The sequence below is a fragment of the Euprymna scolopes genome, chromosome 15, assembly GCF_053919585.1.
Source record: "Euprymna scolopes isolate OS-2025 chromosome 15, ASM5391958v1, whole genome shotgun sequence".
NCBI lineage: Eukaryota > Metazoa > Mollusca > Cephalopoda > Sepiida > Sepiolidae > Euprymna > Euprymna scolopes.
The window spans coordinates 20,902,651-20,923,026 of record NC_136496.1 but is presented as its reverse complement, the minus strand read 5'-3'; the positions used below and the strand labels follow the sequence as shown (position 1 = coordinate 20,923,026).

General features: G+C 32.6%; 1 protein-coding gene across 2 annotated transcripts in view; it reads left to right on the top strand.

Annotated features, from left to right (window-relative positions):
• The window catches only part of LOC145293744 (uncharacterized), a 276,588-nt gene that overhangs the window by 171,631 nt on the left and 84,581 nt on the right, over positions 1–20,376 (top strand). For both annotated transcript variants that reach the window (XM_080140219.1, XM_080140221.1), the window contains exon 5: positions 16,828–16,942. In XM_080140219.1, coding sequence (XP_079996345.1) covers positions 16,828–16,942 — 115 coding nt within the window. The remainder of the gene's footprint in view (positions 1–16,827; positions 16,943–20,376) is intronic.

Here is a 20,376-nt window from a genome sequence, read left to right as displayed (position 1 = left end):
CAACCTCTATTAAATCTTTTTCTAAAATTAAGTCCTTTCGTTTAATGTTTTTTTATCATCAAGGGGTGTCTATAAAAGAAGTAATAGTTACAATAATATCCTTATTTTGTTCCTTTATAAATGATTAAAAAAAAACCTTGTTGCATTGAAGGAGCCGAATCTGTACAAATGTCTACACACAATTTCTACCTAACTGCCATTCCAAAAGCGAAACTAAAACTTATGAAATATATATATATATATATATATATATATATATATATATATATATATATATATATATATATATATATATAAAATACTAGACTACCCGTGACCCGTTGGGTCAGTATGTTATATTAGCTATGTAATTAATGTATGCGCGTGACACTTGTGACGTAAAGAAAATAGTTTTTGTGACATAACAGAAACATTTCTATGAAAGTATATTAAAAATGCAAAAAAGAATATAGATAGATTTCTATGAGTCGTTCTGTTTATAATTCTTTATTTAAAAAAAACAACTTACAGCCATTGGATTATAAGTGGTTTGCCATACTTATAGGTTAATCTGCACTATTAAAATTTTGATATAGATATCGTTTAATTTAAACGCGAAAAATAACAATTGGGAGGCTGAAAACGTACACAGTAAAACAATACGTTGTAAAATGTTCTTATGGTTTTCAAAGGTTAAAGTGGATTTATTTGTAAGAAAATTGCGTTAAAATAACTTGAACGTAGTACGGAAATGAACGATGTAAAAAATGCAGAAAGTATTAACAATTATTTCGATAAAATAAACAAAACCGAAAAAAAGAAAACAACCGGGACGCTGAAAACGTACACAGTAAAACAATACGTTTCAACGGGTCAAAGTTGATTTATTTGTAAGAAATTGCGACAGTATACCTGTAATACAGAATAGTTGAAAAACATCCTCACCCTTCCCATATTAAACAATAATTTCGAAATAATAACGTTAATATTTCAGTGCGCAGGTCAAAATCTGCAAAAGAAGCGATTTGTGTTTATTTGTTTACGTTGTTATGGGTTTATCTTTATGCCCGCATGTGCAACCGGAAATCGTAAACCGGATGTTGGGTTACAACACTCGTTACAAGGTCATTTGAGTTTTATAAATAGATTATAGTAAATAATATATATATATATATATATATATATATATATATATATATATATATATATATATATATATATATATAACTTGAGATCCTTCAGCTATAACCAAAACCGAAACTCCTGAAAAATTCTTGGTTACATTATTTATTAAAAATAGATGACTTAAGTGCCATCAGCTATAATCGAAACCGAAACCAAAACTTATGAAGAATTCTTAGTAAAATTATGTATTATAAGAAGTGGAAGTCCATAACAATATACGACAATAACACACCCGCTATCCTATTCAAATATAGATTCTTTGCAAAAAAGAAAGTGATTTGTTATTTGATCTTCATAGATGAAATGAATGACTGTAACAGTTGTGCCTAATTTGTAATGCTGGTTTATTCCTCAGCTTGCAGTGCAAAATCCGAATACCAAAGTTTATTTCTACATACATTTTTTTCTCAATATTATAAGACATTTCTATGTAAACAGTATCATTGGACAGCGGAAACTTGCTTATATTCTGTTTCAGATCCTAGAATCGTACTGACAATTTTTTGCGAAACAGGCAAAATAAGTGTCTCATCCAAAGATGAGCTTTCGTCTTTTGTGCAATCAGTTCCGATACTCGGTTTGAAGCTTTGAGCTTTTGCTTGCTGGTCGGGCATTCCCTTGAAATAACTGAGGGGTTGGTCTTGTAAGTGGGAGCATTTCATTTTAAATGTTTACCTAATTTACTACGGATCATTGATTTATCTCATATTTTTCCCCATAAATTGAAATATACTGGCAGCTTATTGTCAACATTCCCAGTTCATGAAAAAGCCAAAACTTAGGCAACTTTCATTGAACTTCCATTCTCGTTGTAGTAGTAGAAATGTAGTTCCTTGTGCCATCATACTACTCATCAGAGACGAACTAATATCAATTAAAATGCCACAAATAGCCGACATAAACATATACGGAGGATGGAAATTTGGAAACTTGAATACATTTATTAAATAATATTTAAAGATAGTACACTACCAGAAGCACATCTTGAATACACACACACACACACATACACACACACACACACACACACACACACACACACACACACACATATATATATATATATATATAAACATTTTGGATTTTTTACCCTTCACTGGACTATCCATTCATGTGAAATCTTTTATCATGTTTCTTTTACTTCCTATTCCCCTTACCTCACCCCTTTTTTTAACCAAGTAAGATCTGTGTCTTACTTGTAGTTTCATTAAATACTTTTACATGCAAAATCCGATTCCGCATTTTGCTAATTCCTGCCCTCTGACGAGAAGGAGAGTATTTCTTCGAAACTCCGCGGATTAAGGACTATCCACTTATCTTGTGCTTCCTTTTTAAAAATTAAATATGTTTTTAACTCTTTTTCAAGATGTCTTTTAACATTTTTTATTAATCATTTGTTCATATATATATATATATATATATATATATATATATATGTATATATATATATATATATATATATATATATATATATATATATATATATATATATATATATATACAGGCTACCTCAGTCCGTGACGGATCATGGATATCCACGTAGAGGTGCCTGTGCGTGATTTTTTTTTTTAGTGGCAGGAGGTGCGCAATCTCCAACCACACCTCTCTTAAGTCGACATTGTCAAATACCAGTGACAACGAAGTGTATGTACAGGACGACTGGAAACAAATGCCGAGATAAGCAGAGATCACATACAGTGCCTAGAATTCCCAAATGGTCACCCATTTAGTACTAACCAGGCTTAAAGTTGCTTTACTTCGGTGATCTGACGAGAACCCGTATGTCAACGCGATTATATATATATATATATATATATATATATATATATATATATATATATATATATAAGGAATGAAAAAATACCAGCGGTGGTTGACGTTATGTTTTAAGAAAAATAGAAAAACCGAATGAAATTATTAAAAAATCAACGTTTCGTCCTTATTTCACACATGTTTGTTCCTTCCCGACATGGGTAGGATTCAAAAACTGTCTTTTTCGCACGATCTATGACTTTTTCTTTTCTTACATTTTTATTTCAATTATCCTGAAGACGAAACGTTGATTTTTTAATAATTTCATTCGGTTTTTCTATTTTTCTTAATATATATATATATATATATATATATATATATCGACCCGGTCCCGCTGCAAGACAGGAAGAAATGTCGCAGTGGACAGCTGAAAACTTGGATCAAGACGGTCAAACAAGAGTTGATTCTGGGTCTTCACCTCTACGGTCTCTGTCGCTAGAACCGCTCATGACTGTCGCTAATGGCTGTTCGGCATCGAATCGTTGGGCGCGGTTGGCCTCAATACGAGATGTGACTAACGCAAGTGGTGGAACCGACTCAACCGATCAACGGTGATAGTCGAAACAAGTAACTATTTATATATAGTAATACACGCACACATAAACACACAAACACACACATGTGTGTTTGTTTGTGTGTGTATATTATTATTATTTTTTTGTTATTTTCATATTATTTAAATATTATTCAAATATTTTTACGTGCATAAAAGTAAGTTATCCGTGGACATGCATGTTTCTAAGTATCACGTCTCATCAGCATAGCTAAGCTTGTTTAAAAGTATCACGTCTCATCAGCATGGCTAAACTTGTTTAAAAATATCACGTCTCATCAGCATGGCTAAACTTGTTTAAAAGTATCACGTCTCATCAGCATGGCTAAACTAGTTTAAAAGTATCACGTCTCATCAGCATGGTTAAACTTGTTTAAAAGTCTAAACTTAGGCAACTTTCATTGTACTTTCGAGTCGGTCTTGATTTTGTTTTCTTACGAGAACAAATTTCCAAACCCGAATTTTTCTCATTTCCAGATTACATTATGCTTCTTTATAAAATTATCCATTTTTATTGGTAAACAGTTTTTAGTTCATAAAATTACAACAACGGTAATTATTCGAAAACTTATAAAACGTACAGCAAATTTACTCTTCACAACACATATATACCCATAACGCCTGTTATGTTGATGGTAAATGTTTTGAACATGTGCACTACTTACAAAACAATGCCTGGTTGTAAGAAATGTAGTTTATAAACTATCAAAATACTGGTGCAACGAAACTTAAAAAAAATAATATACCATAGTTTTTTTGTTTTTTTTACAAAGGAGTCATCACTTATCAAGGCCCGGATGCCACTCGAGTATAAGGGTTAATGAGCGTATAGTGATCAAACGGAACATGCCGTAGTAATCGTATGTAGTGGAAATTTGGTAAGTTGGATTACTTAAGGGGATGGCTTATCAAGAATTTGTTCATGTTGAACTTTAAGACAACCATATTGTAGTCAGTTGGAAAGCAGTCAAAAGGAAAGAGTTCCACAGGCGTGCAGCTCTAAGAAGAAGTTTTGGTCATGGAATCTACGTTTAGGGTTCGACAAGAGTGGGAGAAATTATTGATAGTGGTTTCAGATAGACGAGTGTTTTTCGTGAAAGTCAGGATAGGGGAGACCGTAGATTGGAGCTCAGACGAGCATTTGCCATGACAGTATCGATAAAGCAGGGATAGGCTCGCAACGTCTCTTCTGTGGGAAAGAACTTGCAGGGAAAAGAGAAGGGCATCCTCCACTAAGCTACGAAGTCTATTTTGAACTCTGTCAAGGCAGGATAAACTGCTTTAGCAGCTTATCCGGCCCAGATGTGTACATTTGTATACATTTGTTTTTCGTATCTGACATATGTTTCAAGAATTCTATGAAGCGCACCTGCAAAACCGCTAGGGACGCCCGGGCGCACAGTTTTGCCTCAAACACTCGAGCATAGTGTCCAGTAGACGTTTAAGTTTTAAACAAAATCAAACAAACTGAAAATAATTAAAAGAATTGTTCTAGCATCTAAAAATAGGCACATTTCTTTTTTCTAATCTGATATTAAATTCTTGAATGCAGGGAATAAAATCTTACACATCTAAAAAAAAAAAAAGAAAAAGAAAAGAAAATATCATTTGTTTATTTTTTATTAAGAGCATACAATTATTTCAGCCTACCACTAAGATGTTGATAATGTTCATAATGCATAAGCTATTTACTTTTCAGTGCTGCTGTGAGACTAAATGGAACGACAGGACTTTACGTGGAAACTGTGTAACATTTCATATTCATTTTGTAATTTATATTTAATATTATAAAACGTTTTCCTTCACAATAAGTTTATTTTTTATCTGCTCTTTCAAATCTCAGCATCTTCATGCCATGTGACCTATACAAATACCTATATCGAACCCAGACAAGGTATGAAGCTGCTTGATGTAAGGAGTTAAAAAATATAGTACTGCAACGTAAAATAAAACAGCAATAGTAAACCCATTATCCATTTTTCACTTTTAAAAAATTGTAACGTAGAGTCGGGTGAGTGGGAAACCTTGAGATCCAAACCAGAAATAAATGTCCGATCATATTTTGTTCGATTCTCTCCTATATATCTTCATAATTTTCTATCTCTCCCTTATTTTTTTCAATTGAAAACAGATGCTTTCGTGCAACCGTTCCGTTTTGGAATAAAGTTCTTAGTTTTCCGTTTCCTATTTTCGTTTTTAGCCTCCACAATTCTTCAATTTAAATTCAAAATTACCTTATTTAGCAATAGTTCTATATAATATATAAAAAATTTATATCGCTTATCCTACACTAATAACCTTTTCCATAAAAACGTATATCTGAAACACACACACACACACACATACACACACACACATACACACATATATGTATATGCATATATCGCCCAAAAATATACCTTGTAATATATGGAATATATATATTTTACATAAACTCAGGAATATATATATATATATATATATATATGTATATATATATAGTCTTTGTAAGTTTTTAACCTTTAAAACTATACAAAAAATTATTTTTTATCATTCGTTAGAAAACCATCTATATATATATCTATATATATATATATCTATATATATATATATATATATATATATATATAAAGAGAGAGAGAGACATACAAACAGACAGACGGACAGAGACAGAGAGGGAAACAAAACAAACAAACCGAGTTATGTGTTAATCAACGTTTCTTCTTTATTTCGAAACTTCCTCTGGATGAATGAGGTTAAGAAACAAAAACACCAGTATAAATATTTGAACAATTTTCATGTGCAAAGTGTGACGCTGTTCTATTTCAGAAACGGAAAAAAGACTTTTTTGAATTTCCAACGTCTTTTTTATGTTTCTGAAAGAAGACGAGACGTTGATGAACACGCACCTCGGTTTGTTAATTTTTATTTCGCTTTTTTTTTGTCGGAATACTATTTCTATTATTCTCATATATATATATATATATATATATATATATATATATATATATATATATATATATATATATTCACATACATACATATATGTGTGTTTATATGTGAGTGCGAATGTGTGTGTGTGTTTGTTTGTGTATGTGTGTATGTGTAGTGTAAGCAAAGATATAAAAGTAACAGATTTAATATTTCAGTCGAGAAACGCTCCCACGAAACCATTCCAGTCTTCAGAATATCTTATGTGTTTCTCCATAGAATTTTACACCTGGCTGAAAGGCATGCATTAAATCTAATACATATACATCTTGCTTAAAGACATCTTAGCCTCATCCTATGTAAATGTCATTTCATATATCGTTTTTCACTTATTCTAAATCGATTTCTTTTGCCTCTAAGCATTATCTTGTTTACCATATTCTTACATGAATTTCAAACTAAAAAAAAATCATATTCAAATCCACCTTTAAAGAAACAAATGTGAGCGTATTATTAGAAAAAAACAACAACATGACAACAGCGAATAGTATTAAGATACGTCCATCCAATGCAATATTAACATTATTTCTAACATAAGCGTGACAGACCAACGTAACTTACTCAGTGACGTGCAATATGGTTTCTGTTCTACCAGATCTACAGCTGATATGCTAACTGTAATATCACATATGATTAGTGAATCTCTTGACAAGGGTTTCGTTTATAGGGCAATTGCTCGGCATATAAAGAATTTTGATAGAGTAGACCATACAGGTCTACTTCACAAGATTTCCAGTTACAGAATAGCTCGAAATGTATTTTCAATTATTAAATCCTTTCTATCTGATAAGACAAGTAATCAATTGGCAGAAAACTGACGTCACTCAGAAGCTGGCGTCTCTCAGGGCTTCATCCTAACCCAACTCTCTTCCTGATCTTCATCAATGATCTCCCAATTCACATTCTTAAATCTTTCATAGACATTTATGTAGATGAAACTAGCATCCATGACAATGGATTCTGGCGCAGAAAACAGCAATTCTTCCTTCTTTGTCAGAAAGATCGCTCATAGAATGTGAGGACTAAAGGACAAAATGAGGGAAGTGAGCGTTATGCCACTGCCAAAAGTAAACCCAATATCCATTTTTCACTTTTAAAAAATTGTAACGTAGAGTCGGGTGAGTGGGAAACCTTGAGATCCAAACCAGAAATAAATGTCCGATCATATTTTGTTCGATCCTCTCCTTTACATCTTCATAATTTTCTATCTCTCCTTTATTTTTTTCCAAGGCTGGAAATTACCAAGATCTCTCTGATTCTCTCTCTTCTGATTTTTAGCTCGTGGTGCAATGGGGAAAGATTGTTGGTTAATGAAACCCAGCCCTCTTTCTATCATCAACGTTCTTACCCACACTTGGATCCAATTAAAATGAATAGCTCCCGTCTTGGGGAAGCACAATGTTTTAACCATGCTTCTGGAACTGATCTGCTCCTGACCTGAAATTAAACACATACATCGAATCCTTTGCACAGATTATCGGGAAAATGGTTTAGATATATCAGTGCTGATACAATCCTCTACCTGTATAAAAGCCAAGTACGCCTTAGGATGAAGTGCTGCTCAGAGCATCTTTTCCTGTCTCGACAGGGTATAAAATCAACTTCGAAATCTGATGGGCAGTGTCCTTTTCTCCTATATGCAGCCCCCATCTTATAGAAAAGACGTCGCGCGCCTCTCTTTGCTCTGTTGTTATTTTCATGGCAGGTGCGCGAATGAGCTTTATTCCCTGGTTTCACTCGGTAAGTCTTTCGATGCAAAACTCGTCTACCTGCAACAACTACTAGAAACTTCTCTTACTCCTTATCTGTGCTTAAATCTAAGCGCAAATTCCATGAGCAGAGTTTTATTCCTGTAACTGCTTGTCTGTAGAACAAAATACCACGGGAGTGCTTCCTGGCTGACTATCACATGGCTCATTTCAAGTCCAACGTGAACAGGCTCTTGAAGAACCGTCCTGTAAATTAAATAATCAAATTTCCATTAGCCTTTACCATTGAATTAAAATAGATCATTTTTTTTCTCTTTTAATATATATGTACTCCAGGCAAGTAATATTGGGACTGAAACGTTACTGTAAATAGGGATCATATTAATAAAGGCACCCTAAAGGGATCATTCCGCAAAATATTAACATTACATTTAAATTTCCGCATATTGATACAGTCTGGGGAAACAAGGAGAGTATTCCCAAGGTTAACATATCTGGAAAAATTAGAGATAAAGCCTTTATAATTGTTAGATTTGGATGCATTTTTTCAATCTGGCCACGGCTGACGGAATGAGAGCATACTATCCAGTCGATTAAATAAAGAATTCCATTCGAAAATTTTTGCATAACCACGAATCCGAAAGCCATGATCAGATGGAAGTTATAAGTAATTCGCAGATTCTGAATATCGTTGCGTAATGGATATAGTAATTCATAAAGTTCAATTGTAAGTGACCCTCTTCAGGACTGTTGAAGATTCAGTCCTCAGTGCGGACGATACTAAGAATACAACTGCGAAGTACTTATAACTGACAAAATGAGAGCATGCTGCACCCGTGGATTAAATAAAGCGTTCCATTCAAAATTCTACACACATTCCTAATTTCAAGAAGACGCACCTGAAGAAGGTCAAAAGTTATATACTGCTGCGTTAATAACATTCTAGAACAGTTGTATGAACTGGAAGGACCTGTGGAAATTTTACAGCTGCATTCTTCACATGTAATATATTGCTGCTGGGCATTCTGTAGACGTTCGGCGTGAATAGTGACCCCGCGATAATATTGTAGTCTTTTTGTTAAAATTGGAAAGGTATTTATCGAAGTAATCTGGTTTATGTAGTATCAGAATAATAGAGTAATTTGGTTAATGCAGTGTCAGACTAATAGAGTAATTTGGTTAATGCAGTGTCAGACTAATAGAGTAATTTGGTTAATGTAGTGTCAGAATAATAGAGTAATTTGGTTAATGTAGTGTCAGAATAATAGAGTAATTTGGTTAATGTAGTGTCAGAATAATAGAGTAATTTGGTTAATGTAGTGTCAGAATAATAGAGTAATTTGGTTAATGCAGTGTCAGACTAATAGAGTAATTTGGTTAATGTAGTGTCAGAATAATAGAGTAATTTGGTTAATGTAGTGTCAGAATAATAGAGTAATTTGGTTAATGCAGTGTCAGAATAATAGAGTAATTTGGTTAATGTAGTGTCAGAATAATAGAGTAATTTGGTTAATGCAGTGTCAGACTAATAGAGTAATTTGGTTAATGCAGTGTCAGACTAATAGAGTAATTTGGTTAATGTAGTGTCAGAATAATAGAGTAATTTGGTTAATGTAGTGTCAGAATAATAGAGTAATTTGGTTAATGTAGTGTCAGAATAATAGAGTAATTTGGTTAATGTAGTGTCAGAATAATAGAGTAATTTGGTTAATGTAGTGTCAGACTAATAGAGTAATTTGGTTAATGTAGTGTCAGACTAATAGAGTAATTTGGTTAATGTAGTGTCAGAATAATAGAGTAATTTGGTTAATGCAGTGTCAGAATAATAGAGTAATTTGGTTAATGTAGTGTCAGAATAATAGAGTAATTTGGTTAATGTAGTGTCAGAATAATAGAGTAATTTGGTTAATGCAGTGTCAGAATAATAGAGTAATTTGGTTAATGTAGTGTCAGACTAATAGAGTAATTTGGTTAATGTAGTGTCAGACTAATAGAGTAATTTGGTTAATGCAGTGTCAGACTAATAGAGTAATTTGGTTAATGTAGTGTCAGACTAATAGCGTAATTTGGTTAATGTAGTGTCAGACTAATAGAGTAATTTGGTTAATGTAGTGTCAGAATAATAGAGTAATTTGGTTAATGTAGTGTCAAAATAATAGAGTAATTTGGTTAATGTAGTGTCAGACTAATAGAGTAATTTGGTTAATGTAGTGTCAGAATAATAGAGTAATTTGGTTAATGTAGTGTCAGAATAATAGAGTAATTTGGTTAATGTAGTGTCAGAATAATAGAGAAATTTGGTTAATGTAGTGTCAAAATAATAGAGTAATTTGGTTAATGTAGTGTCAGAATAATAGAGTAATTTGGTTAATGTAGTGTCAGACTAATAGAGTAATTTGGTTAATGTAGTGTCAGAATAATAGAGTAATTTGGTTAATGCAGTGTCAGACTAATAGAGTAATTTGGTTAATGCAGTGTCAGACTAATAGAGTAATTTGGTTAATGTAGTGTCAGAATAATAGAGTAATTTGGTTAATGTAGTGTCAGAATAATAGAGTAATTTGGTTAATGTAGTGTCAGAATAATAGAGTAATTTGGTTAATGTAGTGTCAGAATAATAGAGTAATTTGGTTAATGCAGTGTCAGAATAATAGAGTAATTTGGTTAATGTAGTGTCAGAATAATAGAGTAATTTGGTTAATGTAGTGTCAGAATAATAGAGTAATTTGGTTAATGTAGTGTCAGAATAATAGAGTAATTTGGTTAATGCAGTGTCAGAATAATAGAGTAATTTGGTTAATGTAGTGTCAGAATAATAGAGTAATTTGGTTAATGTAGTGTCAGACTAATAGAGTAATTTGGTTAATGCAGTGTCAGACTAATAGAGTAATTTGGTTAATGTAGTGTCAGAATAATAGAGTAATTTGGTTAATGTAGTGTCAGAATAATAGAGTAATTTAGTTAATGTAGTGTCAGAATAATAGAGTAATTTGGTTAATGCAGTGTCAGAATAATAGAGTAATTTGGTTAATGTAGTGTCAGACTAATAGAGTAATTTGGTTAATGCAGTGTCAGACTAATAGAGTAATTTGGTTAATGTAGTGTCAGACTAATAGAGTAATTTGGTTAATGCAGTGTCAGACTAATAGAGAAATTTGGTTAATGTAGTGTCAGAATAATAGAGTAATTTGGTTAATGTAGTGTCAGAATAATAGAGTAATTTGGTTAATGTAGTGTCAGAATAATAGAGTAATTTGGTTAATGTAGTGTCAGAATAATAGAGTAATTTGGTTAATGCAGTGTCAGACTAATAGAGAAATTTGGTTAATGTAGTGTCAGAATAATAGAGTAATTTGGTTAATGTAGTGTCAGAATAATAGAGTAATTTGGTTAATGTAGTGTCAGAATAATAGAGTAATTTGGTTAATGTAGTGTCAGAATAATAGAGTAATTTGGTTAATGTAGTGTCAGAATAATAGAGTAATTTGGTTAATGTAGTGTCAGAATAATAGAGTAATTTGGTTAATGTAGTGTCAGAATAATAGAGAAATTTGGTTAATGTAGTGTCAGAATAATAGAGTAATTTGGTTAATGTAGTGTCAGAATAATAGAGTAATTTGGTTAATGTAGTGTCAGAATAATAGAGTAATTTGGTTAATGTAGTGTCAGAATAATAGAGTAATTTGGTTAATGTAGTGTCAGAATAATAGAGTAATTTGGTTAATGTAGTGTCAGAATAATAGAGAAATTTGGTTAATGTAGTGTCAGAATAATAGAGTAATTTGGTTAATGTAGTGTCAGAATAATAGAGTAATTTGGTTAATGTAGTGTCAGAATAATAGAGTAATTTGGTTAATGTAGTGTCAGAATAATAGAGTAATTTGGTTAATGTAGTGTCAGAATAATAGAGAAATTTGGTTAATGTAGTGTCAGAATAATAGAGTAATTTGGTTAATGTAGTGTCAGACTAATAGAGTAATTTGGTTAATGTAGTGTCAGAATAATAGAGAAATTTGGTTAATGTAGTGTCAGAATAATAGAGAAATTTGGTTAATGTAGTGTCAGAATAATAGAGTAATTTGGTTAATGTAGTGTCAGAATAATAGAGAAATTTGGTTAATGTAGTGTCAGAATAATAGAGTAATTTGGTTAATGTAGTGTCAGAATAATAGAGTAATTTGGTTAATGTAGTGTCAGAATAATAGAGAAATTTGGTTAATGTAGTGTCAGAATAATAGAGTAATTTGGTTAATGTAGTGTCAGAATAATAGAGAAATTTGGTTAATGTAGTGTCAGAATAATAGAGTAATTTGGTTAATGTAGTGTCAGAATAATAGAGTAATTTGGTTAATGTAGTGTCAGAATAATAGAGTAATTTGGTTAATGTAGTGTCAGAATAATAGAGTAATTTGGTTAATGTAGTGTCAGAATAATAGAGAAATTTGGTTAATGTAGTGTCAGAATAATAGAGTAATTTGGTTAATGTAGTGTCAGACTAATAGAGTAATTTGGTTAATGCAGTGTCAGACTAATAGAGTAATTTGGTTAATGCAGTGTCAGACTAATAGAGTAATTTGGTTAATGTAGTGTCAGAATAATAGAGTAATTTGGTTAATGTAGTGTCAGAATAATAGAGTAATTTGGTTAATGTAGTGTCAGAATAATAGAGTAATTTGGTTAATGTAGTGTCAGAATAATAGAGAAATTTGGTTAATGTAGTGTCAGAATAATAGAGAAATTTGGTTAATGTAGTGTCAGAATAATAGAGTAATTTGGTTAATGTAGTGTCAGAATAATAGAGTAATTTGGTTAATGTAGTGTCAGAATAATAGAGTAATTTGGTTAATGTAGTGTCAGAATAATAGAGTAATTTGGTTAATGTAGTGTCAGAATAATAGAGAAATTTGGTTAATGTAGTGTCAGAATAATAGAGTAATTTGGTTAATGTAGTGTCAGAATAATAGAGTAATTTGGTTAATGTAGTGTCAGACTAATAGAGTAATTTGGTTAATGTAGTGTCAGAATAATAGAGAAATTTGGTTAATGTAGTGTCAGAATAATAGAGTAATTTGGTTAATGTAGTGTCAGACTAATAGAGAAATTTGGTTAATGTAGTGTCAGAATAATAGAGTAATTTGGTTAATGTAGTGTCAGAATAATAGAGTAATTTGGTTAATGTAGTGTCAGAATAATAGAGTAATTTGGTTAATGTAGTGTCAGAATAATAGAGAAATTTGGTTAATGTAGTGTCAGAATAATAGAGTAATTTGGTTAATGTAGTGTCAGACTAATAGAGAAATTTGGTTAATGTAGTGTCAGAATAATAGAGTAATTTGGTTAATGTAGTGTCAGAATAATAGAGTAATTTGGTTAATGTAGTGTCAGACTAATAGAGTAATTTGGTTAATGTAGTGTCAGAATAATAGAGAAATTTGGTTAATGTAGTGTCAGAATAATAGAGTAATTTGGTTAATGTAGTGTCAGAATAATAGAGTAATTTGGTTAATGTAGTGTCAGAATAATAGAGAAATTTGGTTAATGTAGTGTCAGAATAATAGAGTAATTTGGTTAATGTAGTGTCAGAATAATAGAGAAATTTGGTTAATGTAGTGTCAGAATAATAGAGAAATTTGGTTAATGTAGTGTCAGAATAATAGAGTAATTTGGTTAATGTAGTGTCAGAATAATAGAGTAATTTGGTTAATGTAGTGTCAGAATAATAGAGTAATTTGGTTAATGTAGTGTCAGAATAATAGAGTAATTTGGTTAATGTAGTGTCAGAATAATAGAGAAATTTGGTTAATGTAGTGTCAGAATAATAGAGAAATTTGGTTAATGTAGTGTCAGAATAATAGAGTAATTTGGTTAATGTAGTGTCAGACTAATAGAGTAATTTGGTTAATGTAGTGTCAGAATAATAGAGAAATTTGGTTAATGTAGTGTCAGAATAATAGAGTAATTTGGTTAATGTAGTGTCAGACTAATAGAGAAATTTGGTTAATGTAGTGTCAGAATAATAGAGTAATTTGGTTAATGTAGTGTCAGAATAATAGAGTAATTTGGTTAATGTAGTGTCAGAATAATAGAGTAATTTGGTTAATGTAGTGTCAGAATAATAGAGTAATTTGGTTAATGTAGTGTCAGAATAATAGAGTAATTTGGTTAATGTAGTGTCAGAATAATAGAGTAATTTGGTTAATGTAGTGTCAGAATAATAGAGTAATTTGGTTAATGTAGTGTCAGAATAATAGAGAAATTTGGTTAATGTAGTGTCAGAATAATAGAGTAATTTGGTTAATGTAGTGTCAGACTAATAGAGTAATTTGGTTAATGCAGTGTCAGACTAATAGAGTAATTTGGTTAATGCAGTGTCAGACTAATAGAGTAATTTGGTTAATGTAGTGTCAGAATAATAGAGTAATTTGGTTAATGTAGTGTCAGAATAATAGAGTAATTTGGTTAATGTAGTGTCAGAATAATAGAGTAATTTGGTTAATGTAGTGTCAGAATAATAGAGTAATTTGGTTAATGCAGTGTCAGAATAATAGAGTAATTTGGTTAATGTAGTGTCAGAATAATAGAGTAATTTGGTTAATGTAGTGTCAGAATAATAGAGTAATTTGGTTAATGTAGTGTCAGAATAATAGAGTAATTTGGTTAATGCAGTGTCAGAATAATAGAGTAATTTGGTTAATGTAGTGTCAGAATAATAGAGTAATTTGGTTAATGTAGTGTCAGACTAATAGAGTAATTTGGTTAATGCAGTGTCAGACTAATAGAGTAATTTGGTTAATGTAGTGTCAGAATAATAGAGTAATTTGGTTAATGTAGTGTCAGAATAATAGAGTAATTTAGTTAATGCAGTGTCAGAATAATAGAGTAATTTGGTTAATGCAGTGTCAGAATAATAGAGTAATTTGGTTAATGTAGTGTCAGAATAATAGAGTAATTTGGTTAATGTAGTGTCAGAATAATAGAGTAATTTGGTTAATGTAGTGTCAGAATAATAGAGAAATTTGGTTAATGTAGTGTCAGAATAATAGAGTAATTTGGTTAATGCAGTGTCAGACTAATAGAGTAATTTGGTTAATGTAGTGTCAGAATAATAGAGTAATTTGGTTAATGTAGTGTCAGACTAATAGAGTAATTTGGTTAATGCAGTGTCAGACTAATAGAGTAATTTGGTTAATGCAGTGTCAGAATAATAGAGTAATTTGGTTAATGCAGTGTCAGAATAATAGAGTAATTTGGTTAATGCAGTGTCAGACTAATAGAGTAATTTCGTTAATGTAGTGTCAGAATAATAGAGTAATTTGGTTAATGTAGTGTCAGAATAATCAGAAAAAAATCCTAATTATCATCTAAAAAATTGTAAAACTGAATCCAAGACATACGAGGTGCCTTCAATAAATTTGAGACTTTTTGTACAGACGTTTAAAATTGTCGTAGCCTCTCGCAAATTCAGCATGTTATTGCTACACATTTTATGAGGTGACTTAGCATTTGTTATGATTTATGAACAACTACAGTAGGAATTGGAATACACTGTACTAAAGCCTGATTGTCACAACTAGTGAATTTAAAAAATGCAGCCTGGACATAATGACGCTTTAGAAGAACGATATGCAATAAAACTCGGTTTATAACTAAAAAAAAAAATGCAACGGAAACGTATGGGGTGCTTCAGACTACTTTTAGACCATCTTGCATAAATCGACCATCAGTTTTCGAGCGGCATAAGAAATTCAAGGAAGGTAGGCAGTCTGTGAGGGATGATCAGAGGTGTGGGATGAGTAAGGAGGTTAGAACACTAAAGCTGATTGCGAAAATAAAGAATGTCCTAGATAAGGACCGTAATGTGTCTATAGAAACCATAAGTGCACAATTTGATGTCAGTATAGGAACTGTACACACAATTATGGCGGCTGAGAGCGGTGGGAGCGTTGGTGTGGTAGGGGAAGTGAGAAGAGCATGCATGTTATAGGGTCAATGGCAAGAACGGGTGAGTGTGGAAGGAGGGTGGAAGAGTTATGCAAAGCATTTGAGCATATTGTTACTATTCTGAAATGTTACCTGATTCATGCTAGGTTTTTGCATTTTGATATAAATAGCTTCAAGGAGTTTAAGGTTTTTACACTCGATTCGTTGTGTAGTATTTTGGTGGTGTTAAATAGAATTTCTCTGAAATTTGAGGCGAGAGTAGTGATATTTTTTATTTAAATGTTGAAAGATGGCACTAGATTTGATTATGGCAGGTGTGGCGGCGTGATAATGTTGTGGTCTTGCAACCCTGGACAAAAATATAAGTCACCTCCCTTTAATGTAGCCTCGTTTTCAAATATATATTCATCGCTGTAATGGTGCGAGGAAGGAATTCGTAATAATTTCAACATGCAGCAGACCCCAAAAAGAAATCAGCATATATGTAGAGATAGATTGATAGATAGATAGATAGATAGATAGAAAGATAGATAGATAGATAGATAGATAGAGAGAGAGAGAGAGAGAGAGAGAGAAGAGAAGAGGGAGTGGGGAAGAGAAAAGAGAGGAAGAATATTTTTGTGCAGCTAACTTTTTATGACATAATTTTTAGTTTTTTCTTTCTGTTTCTTTCTTCAGGAACCAACGAATATCATCAATGTAGTGTCGGTGCCGGGAGACGAAATCTTCTTGCTTGGTGTCAAAATATACTCGCAGGTCTACAGTTGGACAAACGATGTTCTTTAGTTAAAAGGTAATGCTTATGATTTGTTCTTGCACCATAAGTGTATACGTGGGTATGTGTATGTATATGTGTGTGTGTGTATGTGTATGTGTGTGTATGTGTTTGTGTATGTGTGTGTAGTTTCTCATTCAAAAGTAACAACAGGAAGGAACTATCAAATATGTTTACTTGGATATAACATTATGAAATGTGGATAGAATAATATATAAAAGCAAGACCGCAGAAATTCCACGAAATTAGAAATATATTTAACTTCCATATTTTTATTATAATCGAAATCGATTAAATAGCCTATTTTTCAATCAAATCAAGGACCTATCGCGATAAACCTATTATTGTAGTCTACATTGCACTGTAGAGAACCTACTGTAGATTTTATAAAATTATTTTTATGTATAATGACTTGGATAAAAGTTTAAAATTCAAAAGTAAAGGGTCATGCTTCAATTGTTCTGTAAACGGAAGCATTCATTTCGAACGCGTCCTTGTCATATCAAAGAACCTACTGTTGATTTTATATGCTTCGCCTTACTGTTTGTGCGGTGATAATAGCTTGAATCTAAGTTTAAAATGAAAAAGTCAAGCACCATTGTGAAATTGTGCTTTTAACAGAAACATTTATTTTGAACGCGTCGCTGTTATATCAAAACACATATTGTTGATTTTCAATGTTGGGTCTTTCGGCTTATGCGGTAATAAAATTTCTCAAGTGCACTTGTGATGTTAGGCTGTGTAAGATGTTAACTTTGGTCAAAATCGCATGCTCCTTTTTTTATAGGATTGTTTTGATTATCGGTTATCGATACTTATCAAAGAAATTTCGACATAAAACCTATCTGAGAACACTGCCAGGCACATAAAGTACTGGGAAATTTCATAAAAATCGACCCTGTCGTTTTCGAGTTCATAGAGAAAGAACCCAGAGACACACAGACACACAAGGTTCCTTTCATATAATAGTAGAACCCAACAAACTACGTCGTGCACAAAAAAAAGAAGCAAAAAAAAAAAAACAACAAAGAAAAGGTCCTGGATATGACCTTAAACTATATTCGATGATGAGGCCCCAGCTTGCGGGCTCTGGGAAGTATGGAGCGACCCTTTAATTGCCATTGCTCCCAGGTCCACTCTGACCCGGAGTGGTAGTACCTGTTAGGGTCCCAACTATGGGTTAAATAGAAACTGACTTGCAAAAAACAAATATACTCTATTAAAAATTTTTTCTTCAAAATCACCAGATTCGGCATTAAATAACCTGAAAAGGGTTGATATGCCGTAAAACAAAAATAACGAACGAACCAACCAACCAACAAAAAAAAAAAAACAACAAAAAAAAACAAACAAAAAAACAAAAACAAACAAACACGCTATCAACTTACCCACAATAGAATTTTTACGGTTCTATCATTGTTACTAAGCGACAACATGCTACATAAAATAAAATAACGTCATGGATAAGTTGCTGGACTCTGTGTTAAATAGAGCAGTAATCAACCACCTCAGCAAAAGTAACTTCCTAAGTGACATGCAATGTGGATTCCGTTCTGCTAGATCTCCAGCAGCTGTGCTAATAGTTATATATATATAGATTAGCGAATCTCCCAACGTAGGCTTCCTTTCTAAGGCAGTTTTCCTTGACATATCAGGGGCCTTTGATAAGATGTTTCATAAAGGTCTACTCCACAAAATCTCCAGCTATAGTATAGCTGGAAATATATTTTCAATTATTAAATCATAGGACAGGTTCATAAAAGTAGTGGTTGATGGGCAGAAATCGGAAGCTCACAGTATTAATGCTCGAATCTCTCAGGGCCCAACTCTATTCCTAATCTATATAAATGATCGCCCAAATCACATTCTAAGATCATTTGTAGACATTTATGCTGACGCCACTACCATCTATGGCAACACTTCAAAGGCCGTAAACGACCAAATTCTTTCTGATGCTCTCTCCTCTGATCTTGATCACGTAATGTAATGGGGAGAGAAGTGGCAGTTTAATTTTTATGCATCTGTAACAAAGCGTCTATCTGTACATCATCAACGTTTCGATCTCCGTCTGGCATCAATCGAAATGAATGGCTCTTGTCTTGGAGAGGCTCCATACTTTGACAAGCTCCTAGGTCTGACTTTTACTCCTGATCTGAGATGTAACATGTACATCAATTCCGTTGCCAAAGCTGCTGGAAAAAAGAATGGGATCGTTCCACCGCTTCATTAGATATTTCACTGCTGGTGCAGTTCTCTACCTGTGTAAAAGCGAGGTACGTCCAAGGATAGAGTTCTGGTGCCACATCTGGCAGGAGCTGTTAGAAGCAGCTCATCCTTCTTTGACAAAGTTCAAAATATACTTTGTAGCCTAGAGAGGGATGCACTTTTTTCTTCCCTGCAACCTCTTTCCAACAGAAGAGACATATCGAGCTTGTCGATATTTTCATGGCAAGTGCTCGTCTGAGCTCCAATTCATGGTCCTTCCTGACCTGAGTTTCAATAAAAAACACTCGTCTAGTTGAAACCACTCTCAATAATTTTCCCCCAGTCTTTATCTGTGCCTAAACCTAAAGGTAGATTCCATGAAGAAAGCTTCTTTCCTAGAACTGCACGACTGTTGAACTCTGTTCCTTTTTCCTGCTTTCCAACTGACTACATTATGGTCATCTTCAAGTCGAACGTAAACAAATTCTTGATGAGCCGTCCCCTTATGTAATCCAATTTACCAAATTTCCACTGGACCACTGTACATTTATTAACCATTATCCTCGAGTGGCTTCCGAGCCTTGATAAGTGGCGACTCCTTTGTAAAAGAAATATGAGAATAGTAATCTTAATTAAGCCAAGCAAATTCTGAAGATTACCATAAAAATTTGAATGCATAGGCCATGTAATATTATTAATTGTGGGTATTTTTTCCATGTGTTAATAACATCACATTTCTAGATTGTTTCGTGCTGCGTAATAGCAGCACAACTTATGATATTGATAAACTGCTAAACCGCTAATCTGTCATGTCTTTTGGTGTCGTTTATCTTTGTTAGTTTCGGTCGACAGGATAATTTGATCGATGGCGTTTTCGGATTACTCACATATCATACACGTCGGATCTACATCCTATTTTCTGATCCAACGTTTGCGTTGTTATTATTTTTTACGGCACATCAATTATCTTTAGATTACTGAAGTTAAGTACCAGATGGCTTACCGTTTGGAATTTCAGGTACGCGCTCTCTGCAAATACGGTAAAAACTAACATCGTCATAATTATCTCCCCTATACAAAATACGCATGTGACTGGTTGAGTTAATTTGATATTGTCCAGAAAGTTTCTACATTAGGGTAACCTAACTGACATATTACACCAGAATGCACAAGGTTATTTTGTTGTTGTTGTTGTTGTTGTTGTTGTTCTTCTTCTTCTTCTTCTTCTTCTTCTCCTTCTTCTTCTT